This window comes from Triticum urartu, chromosome 5A, assembly GCF_056163025.1.
Source record: "Triticum urartu cultivar PI428250 chromosome 5A, HENAU_Tu73, whole genome shotgun sequence".
Lineage (NCBI taxonomy): Eukaryota > Viridiplantae > Streptophyta > Magnoliopsida > Poales > Poaceae > Triticum > Triticum urartu.
This window is the reverse complement of record NC_141877.1, coordinates 531,207,484-531,227,675: the sequence shown is the minus strand read 5'-3', so window position 1 is coordinate 531,227,675 and position 20,192 is coordinate 531,207,484. Positions and strand designations below refer to the sequence as shown.

At 52.5% G+C, this 20,192-nt stretch overlaps 1 protein-coding gene across 1 annotated transcript; it reads left to right on the top strand.

The window, feature by feature from the left end:
- The first annotated feature begins 1,010 nt into the window (after positions 1–1,010).
- LOC147972541 (uncharacterized) lies at positions 1,011–7,006 on the top strand. Its single transcript, XM_087523148.1, has 3 exons — positions 1,011–1,202; positions 5,553–5,623; positions 6,559–7,006. The coding sequence occupies exons 1-3, from the start codon at positions 1,011–1,013 to the stop codon at positions 6,905–6,907; spliced, it is 612 nt and encodes a 203-aa protein (XP_087379274.1). The 3' UTR covers positions 6,908–7,006.
- The last annotated feature ends 13,186 nt before the right edge of the window (positions 7,007–20,192 follow it).

The window sequence follows — 20,192 nt, the reverse complement described above, 5'->3', positions numbered from 1 at the left end:
GCGTTGCTGGTGGCGGGGATCTAGTTCGGGCGAAATCCCTGGCCGACCGTCACCGGCCGTGCCGACGGCGACACCTGGGGGCGTCGTTCCCCTCCTTGGAGGCGTCGGTATGGACTAATCTCCTCACTTCACCTTCCCATAGGTATCCCGGGCGAAAGCCCTAACTTTGTTGGGCGGCGGCGATGCTCACTGCGTCGTTCCCTTCTTGAAGGCGCCGCTTTGGAAACATTGGGGTTGGGTGGCCCTTGTGGGTGGTGGGCAACGACGGTGGTGCGGCCCTGTCCTAGTATGGATTTACGTCCGTTGCTTGGAGATGGACTCGCGTAGGTGGAGGTCGTCGTCTAGCGTCGTGGTGGCGTCAATGGCGGAGGACCTGCCAAGGCTCGCGTAGGCTGAGGTCGTCGTTTGGCGTCGTGGTGGTGTCGATGGCAGAGGACCTACCATGGTTGTCACCTCAATCTGCTCTGAAGATGGACGAGTGGAAGATGGCGGCGACGACACATGTGAGTGTGTCGGACCGGTTTGAGCCCTGGACCCGGCAGATGGCTCGGTCGGGGTCTCCGGCTTTAGATGTTAGGCTTAGGTGAGAGGTCTGGGTATGTGGCCCAGCTTGCACCCCTTCATTATTTGGATAGAAGTAGCGGCAGATGTTGGCAAGATGGCGGATTCAGGCATTGTTCTATTTTGTAAGGTCCTCGAGAATAATCAATAAAATGGCCGCATGCATCTCCTAGATGCAGAGGCCGGGGGTCATCCTCCTTTTCTAAAAAAAGTTTGATACTATAAAATATGTGAAGCGTAAAAGGGGCAAGAAACGCGACCCAATTTCTCTATTTATGATAGGCTGGTCAGATGCAAGCTGTCACCTTGCCAACTCAGGCAAACATTTACTACACCAGCTATATATAAACAGCATAGGCCACGTCCCATACACCACCTCCAGCCCATCTCCGCTCCCGCTATCTTTCTCCTCGGATCTCATCGCACGACACCAACGAGCAATCTAGTAGATGGATCCCTCGTCCTCCCCTGCCACGCCGCCGGCTACCAAGCAAGCCCCACCCCTGCCTACTGAAAACAAAGTGGCAGAGTACCTGCTTCTGCTAGGGAAAACCGCAGGCCCTGAGGGCGAGAGCGCTCACCCGGAGGACTTTGATCTGGAGGGGGAACATAATCCAGTTCCAGATGAATCAACCGTAGAGGTAAGTAGAAACACCTGTCTCTAAACACTACCGGAATCGCCCCCTATGCCGACGGCCAGGGCCGTCGGCATAGGCCCGAGTCCCGTCGTGGTAGACCTATGCCGACGGCCCCCGTCGGCATAGGGCCGTCGGCAACATATGCGTCGGCACAGCCAGGGAGGCCGTCGGCTTAGAAAAGCCGTCGGCATATATGATACGCCGCCGGGGGCCGTACATCTATGCCGACGGCACCGGCCGTCGGCAACTATCACGCCTAACGCCGGCCGCCGTCAAGTCTGCCCAATGACTGATAGCCACGTGGCACCCCTATGCCGACGGCCTAGCCGTCGGCTTAGTCAAAACCTATGCCGACGGCTAGACCATCGGCATAGGGGTGCCACGTGGCGACCAGCCACTGCTCTAGGACCAGGTCTATGCCGACGGCCGGGCCGTCGGCATAATTTGAAACTAAGCCGACGGCCAGGCCGTCGGCATAGTTCTTCATACAGAGCTCCCAGTAGCTGACACGTGGGCGCCTATGCCGACGGCCTAGCCGTCGGCACAGTTTTAAGCTACGCCGACGGCCAGGCCGTCGGCATAGGAGCCCACGTGTCAGCTACTGGGAGCTCACGCTAGCCCTATGCCGACGGCCTGGCCGTCGGCATAGTTTGCTTTTTTTTTCTTTTTTCTGTTTGTTTTCAGATCAATTCAATTCAAATAGCAGCACATATCAGCAGATATATATGATGAGATAGACATATAAAACACAACGGGATATCATCCGGCACCATCACAACAATATATGCATAAGCATCATCACACACAAGTCTCTAAATTAACATCATCACAACCAACATAAGCATATAGAGAAGCACACAAGTCATCTAAATGATCATCACCACACACAAGTCATCTCAAGCATCATCGCCACACAAGGATCATCGAGCACCGCGGAGGTCGTCACTACCAAGACGGCCAAAGCCCAGGTCGTCAGTGCTAGCGGCAGCGCTACCGCCAAGACCGCCTCCGCCTCCGCCTCCGTGGATCGGAGTGGTCGGGCTCCGTGTCTCCGGAGTGCTGCGAAGACCACCGCCAACGGTAGATCCACCTGTTCCCTGGATGTTGAAAAGACATATGCACGGGATATATGACTGCGTTGAAAGGCATGACATGCTTTGGGTGAATAGATTGGGGATGAACTAACCGGCGAGGGGCCAGCGATCTGTGCCACAAACTCCTCAAAGCTCATCAGCACTGGTTGTGCTGGAGGGCATTGTGCTGGAGGAAACTGAGGACACCTGCCGGCCGCCATATCCTGAAAAGCCTGCTGCATCTGGCTATCCCTCTGCACTTGGTGTTCATAAAGCCTCTGATGCCACGCCATGGTCTCCTGGCGTGTGTACTCCATGTAGGCCTACGGTATGACATGATGGAGCTCATAAAACTACTAAATGCGGAAAATGAAGTGAGAAATGAAGATAAGAGGGAAAATACTTACAAATTGTTGCTCCTGAAAGAGGTACTGTGTACTAGTCACTGGCTGGCTCGTGCGCTGGCTCAGGCTCGGGTCGATCCGAGGAAGCTGTGTGTAGGAGATACTAGGAGTGATCACAGCATCGAGAACCGCCTCCCGACCGTGCTCCTTGGGCCCCATCCTCACCACCGCCATGTCGTCGAGAGGCGCCGCAATGGGGTCAGGTGTGTCAGGATGTAACTCCAGATACGCTTCAGAGTAGGCCTTCTTCCTCTCTGCGGTCTTCTTGCCGTAGTACTTGGGCTTGCCAGGCTTGGGGTCCTTCCGCGTATGGGCGATCTCCCACGCCTGCATGTGTGAGAGCGGCCGCTTCAGTTTCTCCTCCCGCACCACCAAACAGAGGTTAGTCATACATAAGAAAGTGATGGTAAATAGAAGAAGAAGAATGTTTAATGGGGTTAGTCATACATTAACTGCCTTGTGGAGATAGTGGTTTCGGTTTCCCTGAGCATGTACTCCCTCCGTCCCTCGGTTAGCCTTATTTTTGGTTCTCATAGCCGCCCAGGCTCCAGCCTCATCACACCAAAGATCCACCAGTGCCGCCCAGGACTCGTCTTTTCCATAACACCAATTTGGACACACCTACATAATAAAAGCATAATGGCATGTAGGTGTGTCCAAATTGGTGTTATGGAAGCATAAAGCATAAAGCATAATGTACCACAAGGTAATGAAAGCATAATGAAAGCATAATATATGAAAGCATAATGAAAAATCTTTTATACTTACCGCCAAGAACTCGGGCCTCTCCAAGGTAATGCCCATCCTCCGCGCTTCTTCCTTGGTCATCTTCACACCAAGATAGTCGTGGTAGTATGTGGAGATGGCCACATAGTGCACCTCGTACTGCATCTGGCGGGCCTTCTTCTTGCATTGGCGCAGCACAATCTGGTCCGCTCTAGCCCTGTGCTCCGGAAGAACTCGATAGAATTTCTACAATCATGCATGAAACAAGAATGGGAGAAGCCATGAGTTAAATCATTCATGAAACTAGTATGGACTTGTGCTTCTGACGTCCGCTATGTCTGAAGAGAACTCACCCAGAAAGTAGTGATCACGTCCTTGGCATGGGTCTCATGGTCCGCGTGACGGGCCGCTTCCCAGTGGTCCCAGCTCATGGCCAAAACCCGACGGTCCGGCTGCCTGACTGGATCAGGACAGTACAACCCTGGCGAATATAACTTCAGCAAGACGATGATGAGGCCGTTGGGAATACAGACCCCTTTAGAATATATCCAGTTGCTGCAAAAGAATGAACTATTAGCATGTCACAAGAAAAATAAATAACAACCGGAATAAGCATGTGACAAGCAACATAATGAACCACTTACTCTTTTCCCGTGGGCTCAATGAGCCACTTCTGCTCCTCAGTAGCAGGAACCTGCTTTGGTAGCTTTGCGTTGCCACGCAGCCACCCCTTCGTGTCAACCCCCTTCCCGTCACCACCATCATCCCCGCCACCACCCTCCTCCTCGCCTGCCTCCCCCTCCCCAACCTCCTCCCCAACCTCCTCCTCCTCCTCGCCTGCCTCCTCCTCCTCCTCCTCCTCGCCTGCCTCACTAGAGGAGGGTACCTCACTAGAGGAGGGCCTCAAAGACAACACCCCTAAGTCGGTGAGGGTGCGCTCTTTCTGGCCGCGACCCCCTGTAGTGGCTCTCCCCCCAGCACCTCGTCCTTTAGAGGCTCTCCCCCCGCCCCCTCCTCCTCTAGGGGCACCTCTCCCTCGACCTCCCTGTGAGGAGTCATCATCAAGTAGCCGAGGGGGAGGATTACGTGCTCGACCACTCCGACTAGGCAGGCCGACGACCTTGCGTAGGAAACCCACGCCGTCGGCCTTCCCCTTGCCCATGTTCCACGAACCTGCTAGTCTTAGACACCACATAGGGAGGAGAAGAGAGCAAGCCGTTCCCTTCTTCCTCCTCTCACCGAACAGCTCAAGGAGCATCGTGTAGCTACTTGTTCATCTAGTGATCATGCGGAGACCCCACAGAGCAGCAGTAGGAGTGTTATCTCCACGGAGAGCCCCGAAGCTGGGTAAGATTCGCCGGCGTGCATGTCTTCGCCTCATCCCGTTTTCAGGCACCGGCGACGTCTTACTGGCTCCCACAATGATAAGCTACCCGTTGGCATATGTCGCACCTACCACCCGTTGGCAAGATGGTGGATTCAGGCATTGTTCTATTTTGTAAGGTCCTCGAGAATAATCAATAAAATGGCCGCATGCATCTCCTAGATGCAGAGGCCGGGGGTCATCCTCCTTTTCTAAAAAAAAGTTTGATACTATAAAATATGTGAAGCGTAAAAGGGGCAAGAAACGCGACCCAATTTCTCTATTTATGATAGGCTGGTCAGATGCGAGCTGTCACCTTGCCAACTCAGGCAAACATTTACTACACCAGCTATATATAAACAGCATAGGCCACGTCCCATACACCACCTCCAGCCCATCTCCGCTCTCGCTATCTTTCTCCTCGGATCTCATCGCACGACACCAACGAGCAATCTAGTAGATGGTTCCCTCGTCCTCCCCTGCCACGCCGCCGGCTACCAAGCAAGCCCCGCCCCTGCCTACTGAAAACAAAGTGGCAGAGTACCTGCTTCTGCTGGGAAAACCGCAGGCCCTGAGGGCGAGAGCGCTCACCCGGAGGACTTTGATCTGGAGGGGGAACATAATCCAGTTCCAGATGAATCAACCGTAGAGGTAAGTAGAAACACCTGTCTCTAAAATATCACTCTGTTCTTTCCTTACGGGTGGTGCAAGAATTTCCAGACCCATCCATTTCATGGTTAGTATTTCGATTTGGAATTTAACGTGCATGGGCGTCCAATGTTTGCAGGTCGCCATGGATGGGCAGGATGATTCTTCTGACAGGACTCTGGTGGTGACTACTGGTCTGATAGAGTCCAGGTACTTGTGCTACCCGGCCCTAGCGTTTCATTTTGCATACATATGTTCTAGATTAGACATGGATTACAGAAAGGAAAGGTATGTATTAGGCCCCATAGACGTAAGCACGACCCTTACAAAATGATTAATCAGAATTGTCTGATTAGATGCATGCATAATCGTCTGCTTTAACTATATAGTATATTTCTTGTCAAATCATTGAATTTTGAGCTGTCCCTTGTATTCAGCTGATAGCTTTAGTAATCGCCTTAACTTGGGGTAATCCCATTAGCGATTCCGTTCGTACTAGTCCTATATATACTTAAGTAATTGATTCACACAACTTCTACTTATCTAAACATGCATACATGTCACCCCATCAAAAGCTCACGTTAACGAGCATAGATTTTTTTTCATTATTTAGTTGGTCCCCACTAAGATTTATTTTAGCATGCGCACATCGCATCACATTACACATGCCAGCTCATCAAATTTCCACCACAACATGCAGGTATTTTTTTTATACAATGCTACTTATATTCAATAAATATGTTTTTACAATACCATAAATATGTATTTTTAGTTTGAGTTCATATATTATTAATTCAAATATTCATGTTTCATACAACCAATTTTTTTTAAAAAAATATTGCAATCGATTTCCGCAGCAAAGCGCCGAATACCATCTAGCTTATATAAGTGTGGAAAAGTGTTCTGCATTGGTAGGAGTAGATCAATAAGTAGGATCATCTCCTTATAATCTTCAAGTTCTTAATCGACACAGAAACAACGAGTTGCTAATTAATTTCAGTGTCTAGCTTCCGTCCTGATGGCATCAATGGTATTTATGCATATGTTGTGAATTTCGGCACTTTAGCTTTGGTGTTTGGATATTTTTTTATATTTAGTGTGGATATTAAATATTGTTTATTTGGTTTTGTGCTTGGATACCATAGTGCTGATGAAGCGCAAGACATGGAAGAAGAAGTTAATATGCTGGACAACGAAGAAGGAGATGAACCACTAAAGGAATACTTTTACGGGCCAGTGATAATCACGGAACCAGTGCGGCGGTGTAACCGGAGAAATGGCCGTTGGTGGGTTTGCAGCAAGATTGCACACCCAGGCTGTACTATGTGCTTGCATCACATGAAGAACCGCCCTGAACACTTACATTCCAATGAGCTGCAAGCTAGCACTCTCAGGTCTGAAGCTGTAGACTGGGAGAAGACAGCCGGTCCATCTTCGCTGGAGGCACTTTCTGGCCCATCTGCTGTGCGAGATGACGATGTCGGCCCCGCTTAGCTCATTTTGACATTGCTCTTGCTAGTAGTGTTGCTTCTTAGCAACATGAGTAAATGTTGAACAGATGGTGGCATGAAATCTGATTGTGCGTCCCCCCACCCCCCCCTTGTTTCTCCTTGTTTCTTTTTTGTTTGTTTGTTTGTTCTGAACTAGTACTTCGTAATGGTTCCAACATTGTCATTACTAGTACAGACAACAACGAACTTGACAACATCACATGCGGACGAGAAAAAATAATCATTTTTGTTGTGGTATCTCATTGTAAACAGAGATTTACGACTCTCCATGTGTGTTGAGGTCCTCATTCCGCATATTCTTCTTCCTGAACTATGTGCCATGTGGGTCATATTCAACTAAACAAACAATGCTTCATGTCCAATATAACAATGTTTATTTATAAAGTACAACATCACATATGTTTACAAATATTCACAAATAGTTGTATGCTCTCGGCCAATATATAACATATTTAAAATCATAGCTATGAAAGAAACTTCCCAACAAGCATACATAAGATCGTAGCCATCTATGAAAGTTCAATGCCAACATATATAAGATCATAATCATATTGGAAAACTCACAGCCATATATGAACATGCCAATGTTCTAAAAATCTAATAAGTGGTACAAAGGAAAGAAAATAAAACTATTGCTTTGTTGGTTGTGTCATTGCCGTTGCAAGTATTAGATTCAAACTATTATTCTCGCCTCCCTCTTCGAAACGAGTCACGGGGTTGCAAAGCACTATGTCGCCCTAGCCCAATAGAGTATCTCAGCTCTATACCAGCTCAAATAAACATGGCCAAGAATATAATATATACGTGAAAATGAATAAAACCAGTGTGAAATGATTATATGGATAACATTCACTAGTAGAAAACAAGGCTTCGATCATAGCGCAATATACATATTAGTCCTGGTTGCATTACGAACCGGGACTAATGTGAGCATTAGTCCCGGTTCGAGCGGCTAAAGGCATTAGTCCCAGTTTGAGACACGAACTGGGACAAAAGGGCATCGCACCCTTTAGTCCCGGTTTGTGTCCCGGTTTTGAGACACGAACCGGGACTAAAGGGTGCGATGCCCTTTTGTCCCGGTTCGTGTCTGAAACCGGGACTCAAGGGCACATTTCTCAAACTCTAACCCCCCCCCCCCCCTTATAGCCATTTCAGTTTTGAAAAAAAAAGATAAAAACTTCAAAAAATAAAATCCTCCGTGATGTAGTTATATTACTACATCTACTAGTTAGGAAAATTAAAAAACTTAAATTTGGACATGTTTTGCAAAAAAGTGTAATGAAAAAGTAAAACGGCTATAACTTTTGCATACAATGTCGAAAAAATGTATAATATATCAAATTCTACATCCTGTTTGCAAATTTATAGAATCCTCAAATTCTAAAAGGAAAAAAAAAAGATATTCTCAAATTTTAGTTTTTTAAAATTCATTGGTCAAATCTGGTCAAACTATGATCAAACTACTTATTCAAGAAGTATTAGTGTTACTACATAATTATTCAAAAATATTAGTGTTACTAAATAATTATTTCATTTTTTTGAATTTTGGTCAAACTAGTTATTCAAGAATGAATAGTGTTACTAAATAATAATTATTTTTTAAATAATAGTTTCAAACTCATACAGTGAAATGTGTGAATTCATGTTCAAGCTAAACTGCTGAGGTTTAATAGTATTGACATCTTACTATTGTCTGGAAAATAACAAGTGCAGACTTGAAAACGAGGGGGAATAGAACCCGGTAGTTAAGCTTGCTCAGGCTGGAGTCGTGAGAGGATGGGTGACCGGCCGGGAGGTTAGATGATTTGGAATGATGAGGGGTGATTAGAGATTAGAGGTTAATTTAAGCAGTGATGAGGGATGATTAGATATTAAACTATAAAATAATTCAGAAATTTAAAAATTCAAAAAAAATTCAAAAAAAATCGTAAAATTTCCTTTAGTCCCAGTTGGTGTTACCAACCGGGACTAAAGGTGGAGCTCTAGATAGCAGCCACGTGGAGTGCCTTTAGTCCCGTTTGGTATAGAAACCGGGACTAAAGGGGGGAGGGGCTTTAGTACCAACCCTTTAGTTCCGGTTCCAGAACCGGGACTAAAGGCCCTCTAGAACCGGGATAAATGGCCCTTTTTCTACTAGTGATTGCATAGGCCGTGGTATAGGAGAGGGCGAGAGTGAAATCAACATATTAGCATCTGAAGACTGTTTATTCAACTTTTTATTGACTCGAGAGACCAAAAGGGAAATCCCTGTTAGAGTTGTGTCGAATATTGTGTACAAGTTAGGTTACAGTTGAACTCTGAATTGTATTGTGTTTGGATAGAAAATGGAGTCGTGTCCTAGTAGGACACTTGTATCCTAGGCCTCTCATATATATCGGGGCTAGACACACGATGTAACCTATGCCAACATAATAGCACCGGAACGTAGAGGAAGCCGGCGGCATGTGTCAGTGTCCAGGGCGACCGGGTGCGGTATTGTGATGGTGTCACGGGGAGGAGCGCCCGTAGTCAAGCCCCGAGAATGTAGCCATATCGGTGATCCTCGTTAACAAATCTCGGTGTCATGCTCGTGTGATTGCTTGGTCCTCGGATGATCGACGGTATGCCTCAGATTTATTCTAACAAGTGGTATCATGAGCAAGGTTACGAGGAGGCTGCGGATGTTGATCTAAAGGAAGTATCGAGTTCGAGATGCAGCCGGTTGCGGCGTGATTGTCGACGAGATTGGAAGAAGCAATTGAAAGCAGCGGCTTGGTTGATAAATCGCAGCAGTGGTTCTCAGCGGCGTCAGCGGGATTGGAGTCGCGAGCAGCGATCGGATCGAAGCAGGCAGTCGATGGCAGCAGACGTGTGGCGGCGGTAGAACCGAAGCGCAAGGGTTCGCTAGGGCGTCCTCAAGGGTTGGCCGACCCAGGCCAACGTGGATGCATGAGGCCCACGTGTAGGTGTGCCGCGTGCGTCGCGCAAGGAAGCTGCTAGGGCGAGATGCTGTACCAAGGCAACACGAGAGATTTGTTTTGAAGACAAAAAAAGAGAGGACCGGGTCCTCGTGTAGGACACGGAAAGAGGCAGCAGCAGAACGAATCGGCAAAGGAAATCCATTGATACATGATTCAGGTCCATTGGAAAATAGCAAGGCTGTGGCAAAGCAACTGTTCGCTAGCATTGGGAAGTTGAGCCAAGCGATATCACGTGAAGGCCAAAGTTTTGGTTGGGATTGCTATTAGTACGCGAAGATTCTGTTGGTGTACTTGGGGCATCGTGTGGAAAGGTTGGATAATTTTTTCATAAGGTCAGTCATATGAAGAACCATGGCGTCAACGGGTACCAGGTTTGAGGTGGAGAAATTCACGGAACTGAAAACCTTGGGTTATGGCAGATAAGGGTGAAAGTTTTGATGGCACAACAGTGATGCTTGAAGGCGTTGCAGGAAGTCAGGTCAGCTAAAATGGAATTATTATGTGATGGATGGAAATTCGGGGAAGACGGTTTGGGAGCCTCGAGCATGTCATGCAGTCGAACAAGTTCGGCTTGGTCGGACTAGACAGACTGACGGATCGACGTGAGTCGGTTGGTACAGAAGACGGTGATGGGATCGGCGACGACAACATAGGAGCGTGATGCTGATGGTGACCGACTTCTGGGGCGTGGAAACACGTGACGCGGGCCTAAGGGCTTGTGTGGCTTCGACAAGACTATGGCGGCGGGTTGATTCAAGACGGTGCACACGGAGCTTGAAGTCGACAGGGCGCGAGGGTGGAGTACTGATCATATACCATGGAGTCATATTGAAGGTGGAGCTGGATTGAGGGGCTACCATGTAAGGATCCAGGGAATCGAAGTCTATTCAGCAACAAGAAAAAGCGAGTGACACGTAGTTCGGACTGAAGCCCAGTGGTCTGATGGAAGCGTGAAACTCGTCATCGGCCAGCGATGACCGATGGTACTCTGCAGTGGAGGTTGAGTGGTGTGGGTTCGCGATCCTTGAGACTCGACCGGAACAGCAGAGGCTCGACGCGGTAATAGTGGCGAGGCGTGCGGTACGCACGGGACGTGGAGACGGGCCAGGGCTCTGGTGGTCATACATGTGGTGAGACAACTGCAAATTTGACTCGGGATGACTACATGCAATGGTGAAATTCCTTCAAGTTTCAGACAGGCGGTTGTCGGAGTAAATAACCATGGGTAGCCTAGCCGGCTCCCCTGGCCCTTCTAAAAAAATTACGAGCTGATTCGACCCTCAAGAATCCAAGACACGGGGCCGCCTTCCCCTTGCCGGCTGTCTCCCAGGCCGGCTGTCGGAAGGCGGCCCGACCTCAGCCCTCATGAAGAAAGCCGCGGGAGGGCCGGCTCCGAGAAGCCGGCCGCGAGAAGGCCGACTCCAAGAAGCCGGCTCCCACAAAGCGGTCAAGATCGTATCCTCGAAGTCTGCATCCACATAACGGCGATGTGACGGGGCGTGGCTACAGTGAAGCCTACCACCCCCGAATCCCGGAGCACGCTTGGCGCAGTGCGCCGTACGGGTGGCCATGACCCGTCCGGCGCGGCACTGTTGCCACGTTGACCCTGATGTCATCCATGACAGGCTGCCAGCGCGGCCCATGGGCGGTGGGCCCCTTCGGGCAGAGAGACACCCGAAGGCGGCCAGGCCTCCCCCAGTCGGCCCAAGATAGAGCCGGCTCCCCACAGCCGGCTTGCCACCTTCCTCGAAGAAGACGCCCCATTAAGGAGACAAGACGCGGTGAGGCTACAACGATCACCCACCGGACGGCGGCATTGTAGCCACGCCCACCTCGGCGAAGCCCACCAAGATTGAGCAACAGTAACCAGCCCCCGACAAGGCCCTGGACAGTGGGGCCTACCTGTCGACCAAGGAGCCGGCAGCCAGCGGGACCCACCAGCCGGCGGGCCCCAGCAGTCGGCGCAGAAGCCGGCGAGTGTAGACACAGACGGCTGGGCCCCACGCCCAGCCGGATTACCATTTTACCCCCGGGGGGTAGGCCTATATAAACCCCCCGGGGCACCCATGCAAAGGGTTGATCCCTGCTAGTCTTAGACACCACATAGGGAGGAGAAGAGACCAAGCCGTGCCCTTCTTCCTCCTCTCACCGAACAGCTCAAGGAGCATCGTGTAGCTACTTGTTCATCTAGTGATCATGCGGAGACCCCGCAGAGCAGCAGTAGGCGTGTTATCTCCACGGAGAGCCCCGAAGCTGGGTAAGAATCGCCGGCGTGCATGTCTTCGCCTCATCCCGTTTCCAGGCACCGGCGACGTCTTACTGGCTCCCACAATGATAAGCCACCCGTTGGCATATGTCGCACCTATCACCCGACATTTGGCGCCCACCATGGGGCCAGGTGCACCGTCGTCCGGAGACCTGCTCTGGACGGGAACCCTCTTCCTCCCCCGCGAGCGTAGCCAGCCCGGCACGCCCGATGGCGCTTGCCACGACGCGCTGCAAGGCGTCACCAACGTCTGTGCGGCGAGCGGCCTCACCGATCTCCTTGACAAGACCCTCATCTCTGACGAGCTCGCCTCCGACGCGGGCACCGACCACCTCGTCAACCTCCTCGGCCAGCTCCACGTATCCGGTGAGCCTGCTGTGGACTTGGAGTCGGTTGGCTCCACCGATCCGATGCCTGTTGACTCCGACACGGCCTCACTCGACACTTTCCCCACCGATGTCACGATCTACAACGTCCCGCTTCCCCGGGCCGATGGCTGCGACGCTTTCACCACCGAGGTGATGGTCATCGGCCACGGCGGCGCTTCTGACGAGAGCGCCCACGACGCCCCGCACGCGGCGGTCCACGACTTGTCCATCCCCCTCCCGGCCGATGCCGACGCTGAAGCACTGGAGGCTCGCCGCCTCGCCCTCCTCGCCGAGGGCCGGAAGTTGGTTTCCATGAGACGCCTCGCTGAGGCCCACCGACGCGAGGCCGACCGCGCCGCCTTTGGCACGCCGCCCCCAGGCGGGCCCAGCCGGGCCGGCGTTGTCAGACAGCGCGACGCTGTCGTCGCCGATACGCTAGGAGTCGACAGCCCAGTCTACGCCACTCCACTCGAGAACCTGCGCGCCGCCCAAGCGGCCATAGACGAGCTAGATGGACTGGGGGCCGAAGAACTCCCCCACATGACCCGACGCATCCAGCAGCTAATCGATGCAGCCACGCAGCGGCACGAAGCCGATGCCCCCGCGGAAAGCCCTCCCCCGCGCCGAGATCACGGCGTGACGTCCCGGACGCCAACTACGGGTAAAACCCGCGCGCGGCACGAGAAAGAGCCGACTGCCAGCCGAAGCCGAACCCGAGTCTCCATCGAGCGAGACGCAGAAGTCCACCCCCGGGGCGTGGAGTGGCGGGGAAACCCGCCTCCGCCTCGGCCCCGTGGAGAGAGATATCCCACCCCACCGCCTGTTGCGCATCCGACTTTCAGCGGCCGGCTAGGTCGCCGCGAAGGAGTCGGCGAGAACGACGCCCGCCATCGGATCGACCGCCTGGCGCGATCCCTGGCGCTGGAAGAAGAAGACGATGTCGGCCCGCCTTGCTTCGGCCCCCGCATCCGCGACGAGCCTTTCCCCAAAGGGTTCTCGCTCCCAAGAGACACGCCCAAGTACAACGGCTCCGTGAAGCCGGAAGATTGGCTGATCGACTACTCCACGGCGGTTAGCATAGCCAACGGCAACAGGCGCGTTGCCGTGAAGTACGTGCCCCTCATGCTACAGGGTATGGCGCGGACCTGGCTCAACAGCCTCAAGCCATACAGCATAAACAGCTGGCTAGACTTCACAGAAGCTTTTGTTCGCAACTTCACCAGCACCTACAAGCGGGCTCCCAAGCCCAGATAGCTCTCCTTGTGCGTACAGGGCCCCGCCGAGTCCACTCACGACTACCTCACGCGTTGGGCCGAGCTCCGCAACTCTTGCGAAGGGGTACACGAGGTGCAAGCCATAGAATACTTCACTGTCGGGTGCCGAGAAGGCACCCTCCTCAAGCACAAGCTCCTCTGCGACGAGCCGACTACCCTCGACGAGCTTCTGGTCATAGCGGGCAAGTACGCCACTGCCGACTCCTCAATGAAGACCGAACTCCGGGTAGACGCGTCCGGGAAGGTACTCAACCCGGCGCCCAAGACGCCGGCTGGGGACTCCAGCCGACGCCCACACGAGAACGACCACAAGCATAAGGGCCCCGTGCCGCCCTCCACCAGTCAGCAGGTGGCCACAGTCGAAGACGAGCAGCCCGATGGGTGGCCAACACCCAAGAAGCAGAGGGGCGGCAAGCCGGCTTGGCAGCCGGCCTTCTCCTACGAGCAGACTCTCGACGCCCCGTGCAAGTTCCACAGCAGCGCGAAGCCGTCCAACCACATGACCCGGAAGTGCCACTGGCTCACCCGAATCTCCAAAGGCGAAGGGCTCGCGCCGCCTCCGCCTGCCGGTCCGCCGCCTCCGGCTCCGCAGCCACCGACCGCTCGGCCCGCAGTCGGAGCCGTGCACGATGAGTTCCCCGACGAGCATGCCGCCTATGTCATCTTTACAAGCCAGCCCGAAGACCGGCGCAGCAAACGCCGAGAGCACGAAGAAGTCAGCATGGTCGCTGCCAACCCCGCCGAGCACATGCACTGGTCAGAAAAACCTATCAGCTGGAGCCAGGCCGACCACCCAGAGGCGATGCCGTCTCCCGGCTCTTATGCATTGGTTTTGGATGCCACCCTTGCAACGGATAGACGCGCTGCCCGTTTCTCCCGCGTGCTGATAGACGGCGGGAGCAGCATCAACATCCTGTACCGTGACACCCTGGAGAAGCTGAATGTCAAGACGAAGCAACTCATGCCTACTCGGACTGTGTTCCATGGCATCGTACCCGGCCTGTCCTGCGCCCCCATTGGCAAGATCAAGATTGATGTACTTTTTGGGGACAAGGAGCATTTCAGCCGGGAAGCGATCTGGTTTGAAGTGGTGGACCTGGAGAGCCCCTACCATGCATTGCTTGGCCAACCTGGCTTGGCCAGGTTCATGGCAGTTCCCCACTATGCATACCTCAAGATGAAGATACCGAGCACCAAAGGCATAATCACCGTAGCTGGCGATTACAAGAAGTCCTCTGAGTGCGCAGAAGCCAGCAGCCGGCTGGCCGAGTCCCTTGTGATTGCCGAAGAAAAGAAGATGTTGGACCGAGTCGTGGCCATGGCCGGCAAGCAGTCGGCCTTGTCCCTCGATCCCAAGGAGCATGATGCTCAAGGATCTTTCCAGCCGGCCAAGGAGACGAAGAAGATACCTCTTGACCCCGAGCACCCAGAGAGGTTTGCCGTCATCGGGGCGAACCTAAACAGCAAATAGGAAGGCGAGCTCGCCGATTTCCTCTGTGAGAATCGGGACATCTTTGCATGGTCCCCCAAGGACATGCCGGGTGTTCCGAAGGAATTCGCCGAGCACAAACTACACGTTCGAGAAGACGCAAAACCAGTCAAACAACCCCTCCGCCGACTGTCGGAGGAGAAGAGAAGGATTGTAGGAGAAGAGATAGCCCGGCTTCTGGCGGCCGGCTTCATTATGGAAGTTTTCTTTCCAGAGTGGCTCGCCAACCCGGTCCTCGTGTTAAAGAAGAACAACAAGTGGCGCATGTGCATAGACTACACGAGCCTCAACAAGGCCTGCCCCAAAGATCCCTTTGCCCTGCCAAGGATTGACAAAGTGATAGACTCCACGGCCGGATGCGAGCTGTTGAGTTTCTTGGATGCTTACTCAGGATACCACCAGATAAAGTTAGATCCGGCAGACCGCCTGAAGACCGCCTTCATCACGCCATTCGGAGCCTTCTGCTACCAGACTATGACATTCGGCTTGAGAAATGCCGGTGCCAGTTTTCAGCGTTGCATGCAGAAGTGCCTCCTCAAGCAACTCGGCAGAAATGCCCACGTCTACGTAGACGACATTGTGGTGAAGACGGAGAAGCTCGGCACCTTGCTGGAAGACCTCAAGGAAACATTTGAGAACCTACGCCGGTTCCAAATCAAGCTCACCCCCGAGAAATGTGTGTTCGGAGTGCCAGCCGGCCAGCTCCTAGGCTTCCTGGTCTCCGAACGCGGCATCGAATGCAACCCAGTAAAGATCAAGGCCATTGAGAGAATGGCGATTCCCACCAAACTTTGATACGTCCAGAAGTTTACCGGATGCTTGGCCTCCCTGAACCGCTTCATCAGCCGGCTCGGAGAGAAAGCTCTTCCCCTCTACCACCTCATGAAGAAGACCAACCACTTCGAGTGGAATGACCAAGCCGGCCAAGCTTTTCACGAGCTGAAGAAGATGCTGGCCACGCCGCCTGTCCTGGCGGCGCCGACTGAGAAGGAGCCCATGCTCCTCTACATTGCCGCAACCAGCCGGGTGGTCAGCACCGTCATCGTAGTCCAACGCCCAGAAGAAGGCCGAGCCCAGCCGGTCCAGAGGCCGGTGTACTATTTGAGCGAGGTGCTGTCTACCTCGAAGCAGAACTACCCGCACTACCAGAAGATGTGCTACGGCGTGTACTTCGCCGCCAAGAAGCTGAAGCCCTACTTCCAAGAGCATCCCATCACGGTCGTATGCATCGCCCCGCTGGCCGAGATCATAGGCAGCCGGGATGCATCCGGCCGGGTGGCGAAAAAGGCCATCGAGCTGGCCCCCTACACGATCTTCTACCAGCCTCGCACCGCCATCAAGTCCCAAGCATTGGCCGACTTCCTCGTCGACTGGGCCGAGACCCAGTACCTACCGCCAGCTCCTGACTCCACTCATTGGCGCACGCACTTCGATGGGTCCAAGATGCGCACCGGCTTGGGATCCGGCGTCATCCTCACCTCTCCCAAAGACGACAAGCTCAGATACACGGTGCAAATTCACTTTGCCGCCTCCAACAACGTGGCCGAGTACGAGGCGCTCATACACGGGCTCTGGCTTTCCAAAGAACTCGGCATTCGCCGTATCCTATGTTATGGCGACTCGGACTTGGTGGTCCAGCAATCATCCGGCGACTGGGATGCGAAGGACGCAAATATGGCAAGCTACCGCTTCCTCGTTCAGCAGATCAGTGGGTATTTTGAACGATGCGAGTTCCTCCACGTACCACGAGCCGACAACGAGCCAGCTGATGCCCTGGCTCGAATAGGCTCCACTCGGCAAGCAATACCAACCGGTGTCTCTCTACAACGCCTCCTCAAGCCGTCTATCAAGCCGTCTCTAGAGTCCGATTCCATCTTCCTGCCGCCTGACCTCGACGCAGCCGGCTCGAAGAACCAAGCAGGTGACCCGGGGACTTCGATAGTCGGCCGGGGGACATCAGCAAGCGGCTCGGGGACTTCCGTAGTTACGCCCAACCCGGGGACTGCCACACCCGGCTCGGGGACTGCGGTAGTCGTCCCGGAGACTACACCAACACAACAGGCGGCGGCCGACTCCAGCATTTCACCGCCCAGCCCGCCCGCCCTGGTCGCAGTAGCCGTGTTGGCAGTAGAAGAAGTCGCAGCTCCATCATGGGCTCAATCCATCCTCAACTTCCTAATAAACCAAGATCTGCCAGCTGACGAAACAGAGGCAAGACAAGTCCAACGCCGAGCCGGGGCATACACAATCGTCAACAGAGAACTCGTCAAGCGCAGTGTCACTAGAGTCCTCTGTAGGGGAATGTTGCAGAAAACAAAAATTTTCCTACTCGTTTCACCAAGATCCATCTAGGAGTTCATCTAGCAACGAGTGATCGGATTGCATCTACATACCTTTGTAGATCACGCGCGGAAGCGTTCAAAGAACGGGGATGAGGAAGGCGTACTCGACGTGATCCAAATCACCGATGACCAAGCGCCGAACGGAGGGCACCTCCGCGTTCAACACACGTACGGGACGGGAGACGTCTCCTCCTTCTTGATCCAGCAAGAGGGAAGGAGAGGTTGATGAAGATCCAGCAGCACGACGGCGTGGTGGTGGATGCAGGGCGTCACAGTAGCAGGGCTTCGCCTATACTACGAGAGGGAGACGTAACGGGGAGAGAGGGAGGCGCCAGGGGCTGGGGTATTAAGTCCCTCCTCTCCCCCACTATATATAGGGGTGCTAGGGGGGGCGCCGGCCCTAGTAGATGGAATCTACTAGGGGGGAGGCGGCGGCCTAGGGTGGAGGGCTTGCCCCCCAAGCAAGGGGCGCCCCCTCTAGGGTTTCCCCTCAACCCTAGCCGCATGGGCCCTAGGGGGTGTGGCACCCCAGCCCACTTTGGGCTGGGTTCCCTCCCACTTCAGCCCATGGGGCCCCCCGGGATAGGTGGCCCCACCCGGTGGACCCCCGGGACCCTTCCGGTGGTCCCGGTACAATACTGGTGACCCCGAAACTTGTCCCGATGGCCGAAACAGCACTTCCTATATATAATTCTTTACCTCCGGACCATTCCGGAATTCCTCGTGATGTCCGGAATCTCATCCGGGACTCCGAACAACATTCGGGTTACTGCATATACATATCTTCACAACCCTAGCGTCACCGAACCTTAAGTGTGTAGACCCTACGGGTTCGGGAGACAAGCAGACATGACCGAGACGACTGTCCGGTCAATAACCAACAGCGGGATCTGGATACCCATGTTGGCTCCCACATGCTCCACGATGATCTCATCGTATGAACCACGATGTCGAGGATTCAATCAACCCCGTATGCAATTCCCTTTGTCAATCGATATGTTACTTGCCCGAGATTCGATCGTCGGTATCCCAATACCTCGTTCAATCTCGTTACTGGCAAGTCACTTTACTCGTACCGTAATGCATGATCCCGTGACCAGACACTTGGTCACTTTGAGCTCATTATGATGATGTATTACCGAGTTGGCCCAGTGATACCTCTCCGTCATACGGAGTGACAAATCCCAGTCTTGATCCATGTCAACCCAACAAACACTTTCGGAGATACCCGTAGTCTACCTTTATAGTCACCCAGTTACGTTGTGACGTTTGGTATACCCAAAGCACTCCTACGGTATCCGGGAGTTACACGATCTCATGGTCTAAGGAAAAGATACTTTGACATTGGAAAACTCTAGCAAACGAACTATACGATCTTGTGCTATGTTTAGGATTGGGTCTTGTCCATCTCATCATTCTCCTAATGATGTGATCTCGTTATCAATGACATCCAATGTCCATAGTCAGGAAACCATGACTATCTGTTGATCAACGAGCTAGTCAACTAGAGGCTTACTAGGGACATGTTGGTGTCTGTTATTCACACATGTATTACGATTTCCGGATAATACAATTATAGCATGAATAAAGACAATTATCATGAACAAGGAAATATAATAATAATGCTTTTATTATTGCCTCTAGGGCATATTTCCAACAGTCTCCCACTTGCACTAGAGTCAATAATCTAGTTACATTGTGATGAATCAAACACCCATGGAATTCTGGTGTTGATCATGTTTTGCTCTAGGGAGAGGTTTAGTCAACGGATCCGCTACATTTAGGTCCGTATGTACTTTACAAATCTCTATGTCTCCATCTTGAACATTTTCACGAATGGAGTTGAAGCGACAATTGATGTGCCTTGTCTTCTTGTGAAACCTGGGCTCCTTGGCAAGAGCAATAGCTCCAGTGTTGTCACAGAAGAGCTTGATCGGCCCCGACGCATTGGGTATGACTCCTAGGTCGGTGATGAACTCCTTCACCCATATTGCTTCATGTGCTGCCTCCGAGGCTGCCATGTACTCCGCTTCACATGTAGATCCCGCCACGACGCTTTGCTTGCAACTGCACCAGCTTACTGCCCCACCGTTCAAAATATACACGTATCCGGTTTGTGACTTAGAGTCATCCAGATCTGTGTCGAAGCTAGTGTCGACGTAACCCTTTACGATGAGCTCTTCGTCACCTCCATAAACGAGAAACATTTCCTTAGTCCTTTTCAGGTACTTCAGGATATTCTTGACCGCTGTCTAGTGTTCCTTGCCGGGATTACTTTGGTACCTTCCTACCAAACTTACGGCAAGGTTTACATCAGGTCTGGTACACAGCATGGAATACATAATAGAACCTATGGCTGATGCATAGGGGATGACGCTCATCTCTTCTATATCTTCTGCCGTGGTCGGACATTGAGCTGAGCTCAATTTCATACCTTGTAACACAGGCAAGAACCCCTTCTTAGATTGATCCATATTGAACTTCTTCAATATCTTATCAAGGTATGTGCTCTGTGAAAGACCTATGAGGCGTCTTGATCTATCTCTATAGATTTTGATGCCTAATATAT

Coding starts and splice junctions, on each gene's coding strand:
- LOC147972541 (XM_087523148.1), top strand. CDS start 1,011: ATGGATCCCTCGTCCTCCCCTGCCACGCCGCCGGCTACCAAGCAAGCC. Junction 1,203..5,552: donor CAGATGAATCAACCGTAGAG/GTAAGTAGAAAC, acceptor CAATGTTTGCAG/GTCGCCATGGATGGGCAGGA. Junction 5,624..6,558: donor ACTGGTCTGATAGAGTCCAG/GTACTTGTGCTA, acceptor TGGATACCATAG/TGCTGATGAAGCGCAAGACA.